This window comes from Sceloporus undulatus, chromosome 8 (assembly GCF_019175285.1).
Source record: "Sceloporus undulatus isolate JIND9_A2432 ecotype Alabama chromosome 8, SceUnd_v1.1, whole genome shotgun sequence".
Lineage (NCBI taxonomy): Eukaryota > Metazoa > Chordata > Lepidosauria > Squamata > Phrynosomatidae > Sceloporus > Sceloporus undulatus.
Genome location: NC_056529.1, coordinates 8,920,724 through 8,935,203, shown reverse-complemented (window position 1 = coordinate 8,935,203; position 14,480 = coordinate 8,920,724). Strand labels below are relative to the sequence as shown.

At 41.2% G+C, this 14,480-nt stretch overlaps 2 protein-coding genes across 5 annotated transcripts in view; both read left to right on the top strand.

The window, feature by feature from the left end:
- Positions 1–11: 11 nt before the first annotated feature.
- Positions 12–7,702, top strand: TMEM208 (transmembrane protein 208). Of its 3 annotated transcripts, none has more exons than XM_042437480.1 (6): positions 12–137; positions 1,480–1,575; positions 2,878–2,937; positions 4,516–4,652; positions 6,556–6,640; positions 7,220–7,702. In XM_042437480.1, the coding sequence occupies exons 1-6, from the start codon at positions 132–134 to the stop codon at positions 7,355–7,357; spliced, it is 522 nt and encodes a 173-aa protein (XP_042293414.1). In that variant the 5' UTR covers positions 12–131; the 3' UTR covers positions 7,358–7,702. The 3 variants fall into 3 exon arrangements, with proteins under 3 accessions (XP_042293414.1, XP_042293415.1, XP_042293416.1); XM_042437482.1 differs by lacking the exon at positions 12–137 and adding an exon at positions 163–177; XM_042437481.1 differs by lacking the exon at positions 6,556–6,640 and having other exon boundaries at positions 7,220–7,353.
- Positions 7,703–9,055: 1,353 nt separating this feature from the next.
- The window catches only part of ZDHHC1 (zinc finger DHHC-type containing 1), a 12,839-nt gene continuing 7,414 nt past the window's right edge, over positions 9,056–14,480 (top strand). The window contains exons 1-5 of one of the 2 annotated variants that reach the window (XM_042437479.1): positions 9,056–9,246; positions 11,714–11,813; positions 12,053–12,271; positions 12,756–12,931; positions 13,832–13,933. In XM_042437479.1, the coding sequence (XP_042293413.1) occupies positions 12,053–12,271; positions 12,756–12,931; positions 13,832–13,933 (497 nt within the window). In that variant the 5' untranslated portion in view covers positions 9,056–9,246; positions 11,714–11,813. Of the gene's footprint in view, positions 9,247–9,923; positions 10,200–11,713; positions 11,814–12,052; positions 12,272–12,755; positions 12,932–13,831; positions 13,934–14,480 lie in introns of those variants that run through there. The other variant, XM_042437478.1, reaches the window with a different exon arrangement.

The window sequence follows — 14,480 nt, the reverse complement described above, 5'->3', positions numbered from 1 at the left end:
CGACGGCGCGGAGCTCTCTGGGAAATGTAGTCTCCTTGTGATGACGTCACTGCCTCCGCGCCGGAAGCCTTTCCCTGCTGAGCTGGTGGCTCTGGCTTTGGCTGTTGCTGAAGGGAGCAGAGTGAGTCGCCATGGCGGTGAGTGGAGCTTAGCAGGAGGAGGAGGATACTTGATATTGTAATGTATATGTAGTATATAATAATAATTATTGTATGTATAATAATTATATTGTAATATATATATGTATATATATAATTATATATATATATATATATATATATATATATATAATTGTGTGTGTGTGTGTATATATATATAATTGTATATTGCATATATATGTATATCTATATATCTATATATATCTCTATCTATAGATATACATAAAACTGCATGTCTAATTTAAAACAATGTAAGCCGCTCTGATAGCCTTTTGGCTGAAGAGCAGGGTATAAATGCTATATATAAATAAATAAGTTGTATTATAGTATAATATAATTGTATATATACATATATATAAGTGTGTGTATATATATATATGTAATTGCATAAATTATAATATAATTTTTATATATACAATTATATTGTATATAATTGTATATAGACATATATATATAGAATTGCTATATATGTGTATAATTATACAGATGTATAATTCTATATATACAGAGCTCCCTCTGACAGAGAAGGCTCAATGTCTCACCAAACTACAGTTCCCAGGATTCCCAGGGCAGTGAAATGTGTGTGTGTGTGTGTGTATATATATATATATATATATAATCATATAATTATGATTATATTATTTTTATATCCTGCTCTTTCCCCAAAACTGGGAAAAGAACCATACACTTAAAAACATAGAAAAGCAAGATGTTAAAACAGAATTAAATTGTTACAGTCTTAAAGTAGATTCCTTATTTTTATTGTATTTTATTATTTTATTTTTTATACTTATATTATATTATTATTACTGTTACTACTATTACATTTATTTATATCCCACACTTCCCCCAAAACTGGGACCCAGAGCGTCTCATAACTTTAAAAGAACCATACAGTTAAAAGCATAGCAAAGGGCAAAAAACTGTGTTGCTATGTACTGTAATTGCCTTAGTATTGATTCCTATCAGGCTACCTGTTTGTTTCAATGGGATTAAATAAAGAAGACTGGCTGACAAACTAGGCAACTCTTGGTCTGTTTCCCTGAGAGGGAATTGAGATTGGAATAAAATAGAAACACTCAGATTTTGGCTTTGTAGAAATCTGTGTTCAAAACTGGCTTGCCTGAGACTGGCTTACCCATAAAACTGAGTCTGTTGCTGCAAGAGATATATTAGTTCTAGTTTTATATTTTCAGCCTTGCTCAGTTAAAACAACAGTTGAATATCAGTGAATTTGGGATATGCATGAAGGTCTAAGCCAATGAGACTTTCATCCTGTTATAATATTGCATGACTGCATTTTCTTTTTCCTTTTTTCCAGCCAAAAGGAAAAGTGGGAACCAAAGGTAAAAAGCAGATATTTGAAGAAAACAAGGATACCCTCAAATTCTATCTGCGGATCATTCTGGGGGCGAATGTGAGTGTGTGATATTCTGCTTCAAAGACTTCTGTACAATGAACAAGGCTTGCTTGGGTATTTTGAGCAGAAACAGCCTCCAGGACTGAAAAATATTTTTGTCCTGAATAGCTTACCTGCTGTGGGCCAAACTTTCTTGCCTTTCATCAAGAGATGGCCAACATCTCTGGGTTTGGGCATGGATGGATAGTAGACCTTTCCAGGACAAGCTGTTTGCGCACCAGTCTCCAGTGACTTTGGCACTGGGCCTGGGAAGAGGGGAGTCCTTGCAAATGTGACATCTTTTCTTGCAAGTCAGCTCACATAGTGCAGACGTGGCTTCTAGTAATAGGAGTGCCTTGTGAGGTGAAGTTTCAGGATGCCTCACGTATGTGATAATGTTGTTGGGAATAGTGTCTCACTTGATGGTAGTAGCAGCGAATGAGCTGCTGCTTCTGTGTTGTGAGCACTTTTGTGTGGTGCGTGAAGAAATGCTCCCAAGGAACCATATGTTCTCACTGAGCCTTCTAGAGTATCCTGATTTTCACATGGGGCCTTATTTTATGTCTTTGGGAGGCTGTGTTCAGTTTCTTGCTTTCAACACATTCCTTTCCAGGAAAAATAACAGCTTTGGGAGGCTGATTTTTGGTAGTACTGAAGCATAGGGTGGGGGGGAATTCAAATGCTTCTTTTAGTCCCAACCTTGCTTCTGTCACCCCATGGTTGCAATTTAGAGGGGTTTTTTAATTTAAAAAAAAAGGTTTAACATTTGCATATGCAACATTTAAGACCTGTAACCTCATCTGTAGCTTGATCTTCTGTTGTAAATATCCATTACGCTTAGAGACAGTGGCTGGCCTGTGTCTCAGGATTATTGTAGGTTAAATGGGAAAGAGGTTGCAATCGATATGCATTTCCCTCAACTCTAGAACAACAGACAGGATAACAAACATCAAATCCCAACTAGCTACTGTGGTTTTCTGAAGTACTCACTCCATAGGCCTTTCTCACTTTAACAAAACAAACAAACCACTAATAGCTTTCAGTAGCAACACAAATAGCTGTGTCCTTGTGTCCAAGAAGAAGGAAATTTAGTATGAAGTTGCCACTTCATAAAGTGCTATGTCTGAAGATGAGAAAGTTGCTTTACGTTTCGTTAGCATGGCTTTTTCATATGGATTTCAACCAGATTTTCAGGAGAGGTGCAGTGATATTAAATGAGATTCAAATAGATCAAATCTGCTTTCTTCTTTTATTTAGTTTGCACCTATTGTCATCTTCTCTTTTTACTTGGTTTTTCACTTTTGTTTCCTTCGATTACAGGCCATTTATGGAATTGTAAACCTTGTGGTTTTCTATGTATCGGCAACTGTCTGGACTTGGGTGAGTCTTGCATAGCCTTACATTTTAGCTACCTTAAACCCTGTTGAGGCGCTTATGCTGTAAATTACTCTTTCACTGGCGTGTTACAGACCGCCGGATTGCGGCAGTCTGGCTCCACCTTCGCTTTCAGCGTCCAGGAGCCGCAGCAGCCAAATCGCGTGGCTCCCGGACGCTCCGAGGAAGGAGCGTGGAAATCGCGCTCCTTCCTGGGCCCCGGAAGAGACGCCGCGAGGTGCTAGTCTCGCACTCGCGGCGTCACTTCTGGGGCACGATGTGCGGACGCACAGCGTCTGCTACGTCAATATGCCGGTGGCTGTGTGGAACGGCCACCGCCATTTGTCAAGGACTCTGTCCATGATATGGTTAGGGGCGTCTGGAAGAGACACCCCTTTTTCAAACTGGGACGTCCTCAGGACGTCCCTAATGGTGGTCTGTAACCCGCCACTGATATGTAAAAAAAAAATGTGATAGGAAAAAAAGACCCATTTGTTTCTTCCTGAAAGGAAAGGAGCCTTTTCTGATCTGGTTAAAACATTTTCCGGCTACTTTTTGAAATAATTTGTTCATTTGGTTATAAGCAGAACTTATAAGTAGTTCAGTGGCAGTCAAGAAACAACACTTAAAGCCAAGAGCTGCCCCCTACTCTTATGTCCCCACTTCCTCTGCATTAAGATAGGTGTGTTTTTGTGCCCTCCTGTTTCTAGAACTGGAAGTCCTATATAGCTCTCAATCAGTTTTCCTGCATGAATTTGTCTTAACCTCCTTTTCTTGTGAAAGAGTTTTAAAATTCTTACTTGTGTGTTCCATTGAATGATCCTAAATTTCATTAAGTAAGAGAGGAATGCTCCACTTTCTTTCCACCGTACGTAATTTTGTAAACGTTTGCTATGTTGACCTCCTCCTTGCACCACCCCAATACGTTTTCCAAAACCAAAAAGCTCTAAATGTTTTATCCTTTCCTGTTAGGGAAGTTGGTCCAGTTTAGAGCTTAGAAATATTACTTATTTGAATTACAGCTACCAGAATGTTTGAACGTTCAAGGTGTTTGCTTGTCGTATTTGCCGAAAATGAGTGTTGCAACCGTGAGATATTAATTTATTGACAGCTGACACTGTCTATTTCATAAATCTATAGCTGGGATGGGCAATTTGTGGCCCTTCAGATGGGGGGCTACAACCATGTCATCCTTCGCCATTAGCTATGCTGACTAAGACTTATGAGAATTTAATTCCAACAACATCTGGAAGGCTACAAGCTGCCCTCCAATGATCTGTAAGTTTCTGAGCAATTTATATACTAGAAAGTGATTTATATACTAGAAAGATATTAGACCCATTGTTATAGACTGCTGAGTTTTATGCATCTTGTGGCTTTTTAACTTTAATTAAACCTAGCGATTGGGAAAGTTAGTTTTAGAATATTTCCCATCAGTACAGTCCAGCATTCTGGTTGGAAAATTGTAGGAGTTGCAGTCGGGGGGAAAAATCATTTTTTCAAGCTCTTGTTTTTAAATATTCACTGAGAGTTGGGTGAGAGTTCAATTGCTTTTCCTGGCTGATCTCCATGTTCTTATTGTAGATTGCATTTGTGTTCAGCTTGATTGTCTATGGGGCCAGTTACCGCTCCATGAGCTCCATGGCGAAGCCTTCTTTTGCGGATGACGGCAGCCTTGCTGATGGTGGAATTGACCTGAATATGGAGCAGGGGATGGCAGAGTGAGTGTCTACCCCACACAAGTCCAGGTGAGCAGGACCTGCTGCCTGAGCAAACACATAGACCCCCCTCTCCACTGCCTATGAAGCAGGAGAGCATAGGAAGGTTGCAGCATTTGTTTCAGCAAACTGCTCTCCTCAAGGGAATACTATCATTCCCTCTGTGTGCTCTCAGCTATAGAGGGGCTGTTCAGGTATCCCACTAACTAGGAAATGTGGGGCTACTGTGTCCTTAGTTCTCATTTTGCCCCAATACCTTTTGCCTTTTATTCCTGTTAATCCCATATTTTGTTATTTTTGCTGTATGTCTTTGTAGCTGGTGCAGACAGAAACACGATAATACACAGATTTGTCTCTTTGGCAGGGGTGACTAATGTTACACCAGATAGGGTTAAACCAGATGACTTCTTTTAAAATTGCTTTTTCATATTAATTTTTTAAAGTCTGGCTATTACTACTATTTTCCAGTCCTCTTACTAGAACAACAATTACCATTTGAATTTAAATATTTTAGTTATTGGCGGTTGTTGATTGTTAGACCCATCCAGTGTCAGTTGCTTCTTCTTAATCACTATATTTTTTATAGTGCAAGAAATGGCATTCAGTAACAAATCCATCAATTAATATAAATCAAAACAACTTGCTTATAAAGAGCACTTTTCTTAGACCAGTTATTATTTAAGCTAGTGGCCATCACATCTGAACTGCATTTTGTGATTTAATTTTCCGATTGTATATTGGTATAGTCCTACACATTAATGGAAAAAAGCCCATTTAAATCAAAACCAAAAAGAAAAAAATTAGGTTTTTTAACTGCTTTTTTCCAACTCTGCTTTTTAGAAATGGAAAAACCAGTGTTCAGTTAATAGAAAGTTGAGAATGGAATTTATGTCACACAGAATTTAGATTTTGTTGGGTCTGAAGCTGACACATTTCTGGGCTAGCATGAGGAGAGATTTTTCTTGCTGTCTTAATCATTTCAAATATGTGTGTTGTTACTGGATTGTATAGAGGAGACTGGAAAAGAGAGCAGTGAACAAATATCTTTACAGAATGATATTTAGAGGCTGGAAGGTTTTGGAATTATTGTTTGTAAAACCACAGAATTTAAAGTTGGAAGGAATCTTGGAAGTCTTCTAATCCATCTGCCTTATCAATATAGGAATCATACAGCTACAGGATTCCTGATAAGTGGCCATCCAGTCACTCTTTCATATAAATTGAGAATTGAAGGCCCACTCTCTCCTAAGACAATCTGGTTCACTATCAAGCTCTTACCATTAGGACATTTCTCCAAATGGTTAGCTGGAATCTACTTCCCTGCAGTTTCTATTCATTTGTTAAAATCCTGTTCTTTTGATCAACAGAGAACAAGCCTGCCCCCTCTTCTACAGCTTTACGTGCAAGAGACGTTTCCTAGTATTATTGGGAAAACTGTTTCCTGAAACCTTGGAGAGCTGGTTCCAGTCAGTATTGACATTACTAGGCTGGGCTGACCAATAGTCTAACCCCGTATAGAACAACTGATTATGTTGTTACATAGATATTTAAAGAGCAGTCATGTCTTTTCTTAAACTTCTCTTCTCCTGGTTAAACATACTTTCAGCTGTTCCTCACAGAACTTGGTTTCCAAACCCTTTCACCAGTTTGCTTATTCTCATGGACATACTCTAGTTTGCGCTCCTTAAAATGTGGCACCTAGAACTAGATACAGTAATGTAGATCAGTGAGTTCCAGATTTTTCAGCGTTATCTTGCATCCATACATTTAACCCTAACCCCTTTCTCCTGTTTCCACATCCAGACCAGGTTGGCTCTCAGTAGCTCTTCCTGCTCATTTGCATTGAATGGAAGGTTGGGGAATTTCAGTTCTACACCAATGAAATATTTCTCGTGTGTGTTCTTAGGCATCTGAAGGATGTGATTTTGCTCACAGCCATAGTCCAAGTGCTCAGCTGTTTTTCCCTCTATGTGTGGTACTTCTGGCTCTTGGTAAGTCCTTTTCCTAGTTCATTTATTCGGCATGTAATGAAAGCCTAACTTACCTTTCCTATCCTTATATGTCTTCAAATTCTAAACATGTGTTGCTTATAGGCTTTGCATGCTGATACCTATTTGTGGGAAAATCCTGCAACATTTATTTCATTTATGTACATTCTCAACCAATCAACATTTTAGCCTTCCCTTCTTTGCAGACAGCAAATTGCTTGAATAAGGTCACGGTCTTCTTACACATTCCAAAGACAGGGAAATTGTCCTGTAGAGAACAAGAGATTGATAACTTGTAAGAAACGAAGAGAACCAGTGCAGGACTTCCCTGTCATACTGAAGAAGCAAAAAATCTCCCGCTTAAAACTGCTTTAAAATTGTAGAAAAAGTTTCCTTTACTTTTTGAGATTGGAATAAAACAGGAGCGTAATGGTATAAAATTTATACTGCCTACATCAGTATAAACTTTAATTTAATGTCCTCCTCCAAATCTTGCAAGTCTTTTGCCAATGCCTAGTGTTTTTCTGTAGTGAGTTTGCTGGATGCTTAGAAAACCTGCCAACTCTTGTATGCTTCTTGCAGGCTCCAGGGCGGGCGCTCTACCTTCTATGGGTTAACATTTTGGGGCCATGGCTCACCGCAGATTCTTCAGCCCCCAACCAGGAGCCCAATGAGAAGAAGCAGCGCCGGCAAGAACGCCGACAGATGAAGCGTTTTTAGCACAGCTCATAAGCATGGATGTCATGCCACGTTTTGTTTTTCTGTGGCTGTTTATCAGGGATGATTTTTTTTTTAACCAGTCAAAAAACATCAGGGGCTTCTTCTCTCTCCAGCTCTCCTCATATCTCCCTCCACCATAATAACAGTACAGGCTAAGACCACATTACTTTGGGGGGTGGCACCACCAGGCAGATACTAGGCCTTCCATCTGCTTTTGACAAGGGGTGGGGACCCTGGAAGACTGAAGGTTTGTAAATATCTATAGTGTAAAGATGTAATATGGACATGAGAATGGACATATTGGAGGTTTAAAGAAACGACACATTAAAAACAACAACAAATCTACAGAATCTGTGTCAGAGTGCTTGTGGGTGATACTGATTTTATATAAGCACTTTTATTTTCACAGCATATTTGCCAAATCACATTCTAGGCGGAGTTGTTATATAAAGCCAAAATACAAAACAAGTAGTAAGCCAAACAGTAATTGAAGCCAGCACTCATTAAAAAAAGGTCACTTCAGGGAAAGAGAATAATGCAAGGGTGTTGTAAATTGATGTTGAAAGACTGAGTGATGTTTGGGGCACAGTAGAACACTAGTAGAATGGGGATGTAGCGTATTGTACATAGTCCCCCAAAAGACTGTATATATTGTCTGATTCAGCTCAATGGCAGAAGGAGCAAGTGCTAGTAATGCAACCCATTCCCACAATCACTATGCTTTCTTGGCTTAACTCAGTAAAACATTGATCTTCCTGCTTAAGGAGCAATGATCAATGCCGAACTATGTAGAAAAGGTTAAAAAATAAGTGTTCAAAGGGAGGAAATTAACACCAGGAAAGTTTCATCCTTGTTCTAAGCCTGTATTTATTTATAATACAGCAACATTTTGGCTGTTGCTGCTTTTTTACTTCCTGGAAAGACAGAGGCAGCATTGTCAACAGCTTCAAATCCTTTATTATGTGTTCTTTTAATGCCCAATCATTTTCAGAGGGGGTTGAGGTTGAGAGAGTGTGATTTGCCCAAGGTTTCGATGGCTTAGCAGGGATTTGATCCCGTCTTCCAGAGCCTTTGCTCAGCAGGCAGTTTTACATCATGCCGGACACCAATTCTGTAAAATCTCCCAAATTGGCTAGCCAAATAATAATTGTTGAAGCTTTGTCTTTCTTATTTTGAAATAGATGATTGGCACGTTTGCTTGAAGTAAAGTTAAGAGAGAAGCGCCATGTGGGTTGAGAGTCGTGTCGGAAATATTTGAGAGCGAAGCGGAGGAAACCAAAGCCGTCTCTAATGAGAAAAGCATGTGAAAGGGACTTCTCTCTTTTAAAGCAAAGCCTTTTGTGGGGAGATGGTGGGAAAGGGGAGAATGGACCCAAGTGTTTTACCTGGCCTGTCGTCTGATCATGACCCTTTCAATGTCTTTTTTCTTCATTAACCTCATCTTCCTGCAAGTCAGACACTTCGTAATGTGTTCATTGATTTCAACTTGAGCATGTGGTTCATTGCTATGGCCTGACAAGGGCATGGTCCCTCTGAGCCTTAGGCCAGAAGGGGAGTGGTGAACCACTTGTTTTTAACATATTTTTCACATTAGATTTCTACCCGCATTTTTTGGATCACCTCCAGCAGTTCTATTTTGAGATTTGTTAATGTTTGCCAGGCAGCGGTTTCCTCCAGCGCTGCTTAGGTGGGGTTGAAGGAGTTGCCTCTGTGTTCCTGAGTCTAGGAAGAGCAACAGTCAGGGAAAGGAAGGGTTTTCCCACTTTGGCTCTTGCTGCTGCCAAAGATATGCAAAGAGTTCGATTCTGCCTCCGCAAAAAAACAAAACATCTCTGTGCGTCGTGTCACTTTGCCGGAGCATCGAGGAAGCTTTTGAGTAACCTCAAGATGTAAGTATGACCAGATCTGGACACAAATGTTGTAAGAAAACAGAACTCCACTAGGAAAATGGCTTTTATTTTATACTTATTTTTAAATCTTGGTATGCTTTTCAGTGGAGGGACAGTGTGGCGTAATGCTTTGAGCATTGGACTGTAACTCCAGAGACCAGGATTCAATTCCCGACTCAGCCACAGAAACCCACCAAGTCACAAATTTTGGGATAGAAACAGAGGATGGACATAAACGTATACGTTGGTATATGCTGGCGGATGTTTGCCTTTCCGCTCTTCTTGCTGTGTGCCTCCAAGCCATTTCTGACCCGTGGGGACCCTAAAGGCCAAAATTAAAATAGGTTAAACTTCATTGGGTCACAGATAGGTTTTAATTAAATATTAATTAATTAATAATACTAATTAACATCAATTAGAATTAATAATATTAACTAGAATTAATCAATTTTCCTTCCTCCTCCTCCTCTGCCTGGCTTTCTCCTCAGGAGGAGGCTTGAAGTCCTTTCAAATCCCTTCAGGCCACCAGTGGTTCCCTAACTTTTGTCCTCTGTTTTGGACTCCATTTCCCAGAAGCCCCAGCCACCTTGGCCTACAGTCAGGAATTCTGGGAGCTGAAGTCCACAGTCTGGGAATGGCTTTAGCCGCAGAGGAAGCCATCTTGGGAGGAGGAGAGGCATGATGCCATAGCTGAGGGCTGCCAGCAGGGGGCGGACGAATTCAGCCGCAGCAGAAGCGAAGGAGGGGAAGAGGCGTGGCTTATGGGGAGGGGGCGGAGCCGGGCCGCTCTCCTCGCGGTCGCCATGGAGACGGGCCCCGCGGCCTACTCCGCCCCGAGGAACCTTCGGTGCCGCTGCCGCCGCCGGGCCTAAAGTGAGGAAGGCTCCCCCTCAGCGCCCTCCCGTTCCCGGGCATGAGGCGGCACGCGGGCCCTTGGAAGCTGGGGAGGGAAGGTGAGCAGGAGGGACCATTGAGGGCTGGGGAGGATGGGTTTTATAACCCTCCAGAGGAGGAGGGGATGATGGGTCTTTGGGTGGCTTTCCATAGAAGTGGGGAGGCAGGGAGGCGAATATGGGGCTTTGGTTGCGGGAATTAACCCGGTTTGCTTCCTCTTGGAAGGGCCATGGCGCCGTGCTGTGGAATTCTGGGAATGGTAGTTTGTATTCCCAGAATTCCACAGCACGGCGCCATGGCCCTTCCAAGCTCCAAAACACCCAGTTTGGGGCCACTTTAACTGCCCTGGCTCAAGGCTGGGGGATTCTGGGAGCTGTAGTCTTGTGTGCCACAATATATGGCACTTCCCAGGATTCCCTGGCACTGAGCCATGGCACTTAAAGCGGTCTCAAACTGGGTCATTTCCGCAGTGTGTGTTTTGGAAGCCACCGAAGGAGAGCTTGAATTGCCATTGCTGTCCTCTGAGGCTGAGAAAGTGTGGCTGGCCCAAAGTCGCCCACTGGGTTTCCAAGGCTGAGCCAGGACTCGAACCCAGGACTCCAGAGTCATAGCAAATCAGTACGCCACGCATAGCTCTCCTTTACAGTAGTTGCCTCTGGCTTTCTCCCTCATGCTTGGTGGGCATGAATACATTTTATTGACCTAGGACTTGTTTCACTTGTTCTCACCGCAATCAGGCAAACACACTGGTTTTGTGAGCATCCACAGTCGCACGTCTTCGCAATTGCACAACCGAGGTTGCCGCCATCACACTCAGACTCCCCTTAACCAAAATCCATGCCCCATCAATGAAAAAGGAGGCCCTACCCGCACTTGGAAGGCACAGGAGCCATGGATTGGAAGAGAAGTGTGATAAGTATCGCCAAAGGCACTGTTCTGTATTTATAGTGGATCCTTGGTATCCGCTGGGGTTTGCTTCCATGACCCCCCCGTGGATAACAAAATCTGTGGATGCTCGAGTCCCATTAAATACAACGGCCTAGAAAAATGGTGTCCCTTATATCAAATGGAAAATCAAGGTTTGCTATTTGGAACTTACATATATATTTTCAAGCCGTGGACGCCTGAGTCTGTGGATAAAATCTGTTTATAAGGAGGGTCGACTCTATAACCATTCCTTAGTTTCACTTGTTGAAGGCACTTATTTTACAGGTCATATCCAAATGTCTTTCCTTCATAGGACTAAAATCACTGGGGAACCCCCCCCCCCAAAAAAAAACAGAACTCCAGTCCCCAAACTCAAATTTGAGTAAATCATACAGATATGACTGTGCTGCATAAAATTTCATGAGTTTATGAATGCCACGGAGACAATGTGCATCTCAGTATAGCATTTCTCTTTGCTGTAATAAAAACTTTAATAAACAAACAAGCAAATAATCATCGTTGAGAGAGACACTGCCATCTTAAAAAAACGTAAAGCAATTGACATTCGTTTATTGAAAGCATTTAAATCTTTAAATTGCTTTCTAAAAACACCCTGACCTTAATGTTATTTTCATTTTTTGCACAGAAAACAGAACTGTGGGCCTTATGAGAACACTTTAAGAGCTGCATGATTGGGTTAAAGGACGCCAGAACTGTGAAACTGAGGCTATCATCTTGAGGTTGGGGTAAGGGAGGCCTTCCTTCGTGATTTCTGGAATTGTTCTTGTTTTCTAGCTGGCTTGAATTAATCTAGATCTAAATCTTACATTCACCTCATGGTGTTTAGTCTTTACATGGAGAACTTGGAGATTACTAGAGAAACCATTTCTCTGGGCATTTGTAGGTCCTCCAGCATGATTCTATGGTCAATCTCTGGCATATATTGACCACTGACCATAAAGTTGCACCTTTCTGCTTGTGGTAGATGAACATCTGCAATAAGCCACCTAACAAGACAGCACCAGAGAAGAGCGATGAAGCAGTTCTTGAGGCCCGTCCGCAACACGCCCGGAGAAATGGCTGGAGCTGGCCCCCGCACCCATTCCAGTTCCTTGCCTGGCTGTTGTACATCTTCTTTGCTCTTGTCGGCTTTGGAATCCTTGTGCCACTATTACCTGTTCACTGGGTCCCTGCCGGGTATATTGTATCCTTGCATCCTGATTTTTCAGGGTTGTATTGCTCACACATTATTTAGTGATGACACTTTAATAGTCATTTCTGAATGACGGAGCACTTCTAGTAAGTAAAGTCATTGACTATGTCTGTTATTTGCTAACACTGTCCTCCTTTCAAATTTGTAGGGTTTTTCCATTTGAACAATATTTTCTGCTTTCATAAAGGCTGTAGTTACAGTACAGTAATAGTCTTTGCTGCAATGGCCACATCAGCTTTGTTGTTATGCTTTTATCATGCCTGTGCTGTATTAACATCCATTTTAATTTTCTTCTACCTTTCTGCATGAATAATGATTTGTATCTAAATCCAATTGATGGCAAAAGGGATGGAAGGTGTTTTTTTAACCGAAAAGATTTTAAATTGATGTTATGTTCTTTTAAAGAGATCTTTGAAAAGTCAATGAATATGGTCCATGAATTTACTAAGACAGTCCTTAATTGTGCCTTCATCAGTGTCCTGGAGTGTTTTTTCTCTGCCATCTAGTTGTTCATCTTACAGCAGTTTCCATTGACCCAGCCGATGACAGTGTGAGACAGAAGAATTACAAGGGACCACTTGCTGCATTCAGTCGGAGCCAGCATGCTCATGTCATTGAAAACCGTCACTGTCACATCTGTGATGTTGATGTGTAAGTATTTTTAGTCATACCCTTCCTTGTTTGTTATGTGAGTTTAGAGAACAGTCAATATTGAAAATATCGCATGAAGCATGCAAGAACTACAATAGTTGGGCAATAAGACCTTGCCATTGTTTACTTACACCTTGAGCAGTTAGAAAGCTAGGAGTTTTCTCAGCTCTGTGCCATAAACATGTTGACTAAATAGCTCTTGTGCTTTATTAAACAGTTCACATCCAATCCTTTTTTAACTTGCACAATTATAGTTACACAAATAATATTGCCATAATAGCCATTCTTCTCATGTCAGAAGGGTTCTGTGGCTCTGCTGCTTCTTTCCTTCATTGGATGTACAGAACTTGTTTATACTATGTCTCCCAGAATCCTCCAGCCAGCAGGGGTACTTCCAGAAAAGAAACGTTTCCCAAGCTCTGTGCCAGTGGCACCACTCTGTCATACTGGTGGCAAGTGGCATTGATGTACAGTACTGAGAATGACACTTTAAGGCTTTTGGTTTACAGCTCAGATGTGGGCTGTGTACTGTTTTAGTGTTTAGTTGTGGCATGCGTCGTATAAACACCCCACCCCAAAATGGCTGGAAATCACTCTTTCCTGCCCATCTTTTTCGAGCCAAAGTCTAGCAAAGCTTTTGCTACAATTTATTTCCCTTCATTAATTTCAAGGGTGCTACAAGATCCCTTTGCTTAATATAAACAGAGTTTGGGAAAGTTACCTTTCGGATTGCAACTCCCAGAACCCAGCCAAAATGATCTGTGGGAATTATAGTCCCAAAAGCAATGTTTCTAAGTTTGGTGTCTCAACTTGGGGTGGTCAGTTGCAGACTGTAATTGGTTCTGCTTTGTTATTTTTCTTAAATTCTGCATTAACGTGAACTTTCCATTCTTATGTTAGGAGCTCCAAATCAAAGCACTGTGGGACCTGCAACAAATGTGTATGTGGATTTGACCATCACTGCATGTGGCTCAACAACTGTGTGGGAGAAAGGAACTACTGGTAAGAACGATTGATGTCCACTTACTAACTCATACAAGCAAAGGTACTGTGGGACAAAACCATCCCAGTGTCATGTTTTAGTGTGTTTCAGTTATTACATTACAAATACCCATGTTCTGCTCCCTCCCTTTATGAACTGCAGGCTACTGTATCATTCAGGGAATATGTTTGAAATCACAGTCAAAATTCTATGTACAATTAAGGGGAGCACAAAAGCCATATAATTGGGACTTTTTATCCTGGGTCCTGGCTAGGACAAGTGGATATAGAGTTGATTTTCTTGTTATGTTATATCTAGCTAGTGAAAACTAAGGTTTTGTGTTAATTTAGTAATATTGGAGTAGATTATGCCTGTTGTGACTTATCTTGGCCTGAGTATCATAAATCAAATACAAAATATGAGCAGGTGCTGCAGCACATGCATGGCCTTGTGGGCTTAGTGATAGTTATTCTTTTCTCCCACCAGCAATGTAATACTGAAGTCAGGCAGGAATATAGGCCTAACTCATATTTTAGTCAGTCATATGGGCCCTACATCTTTATGCGA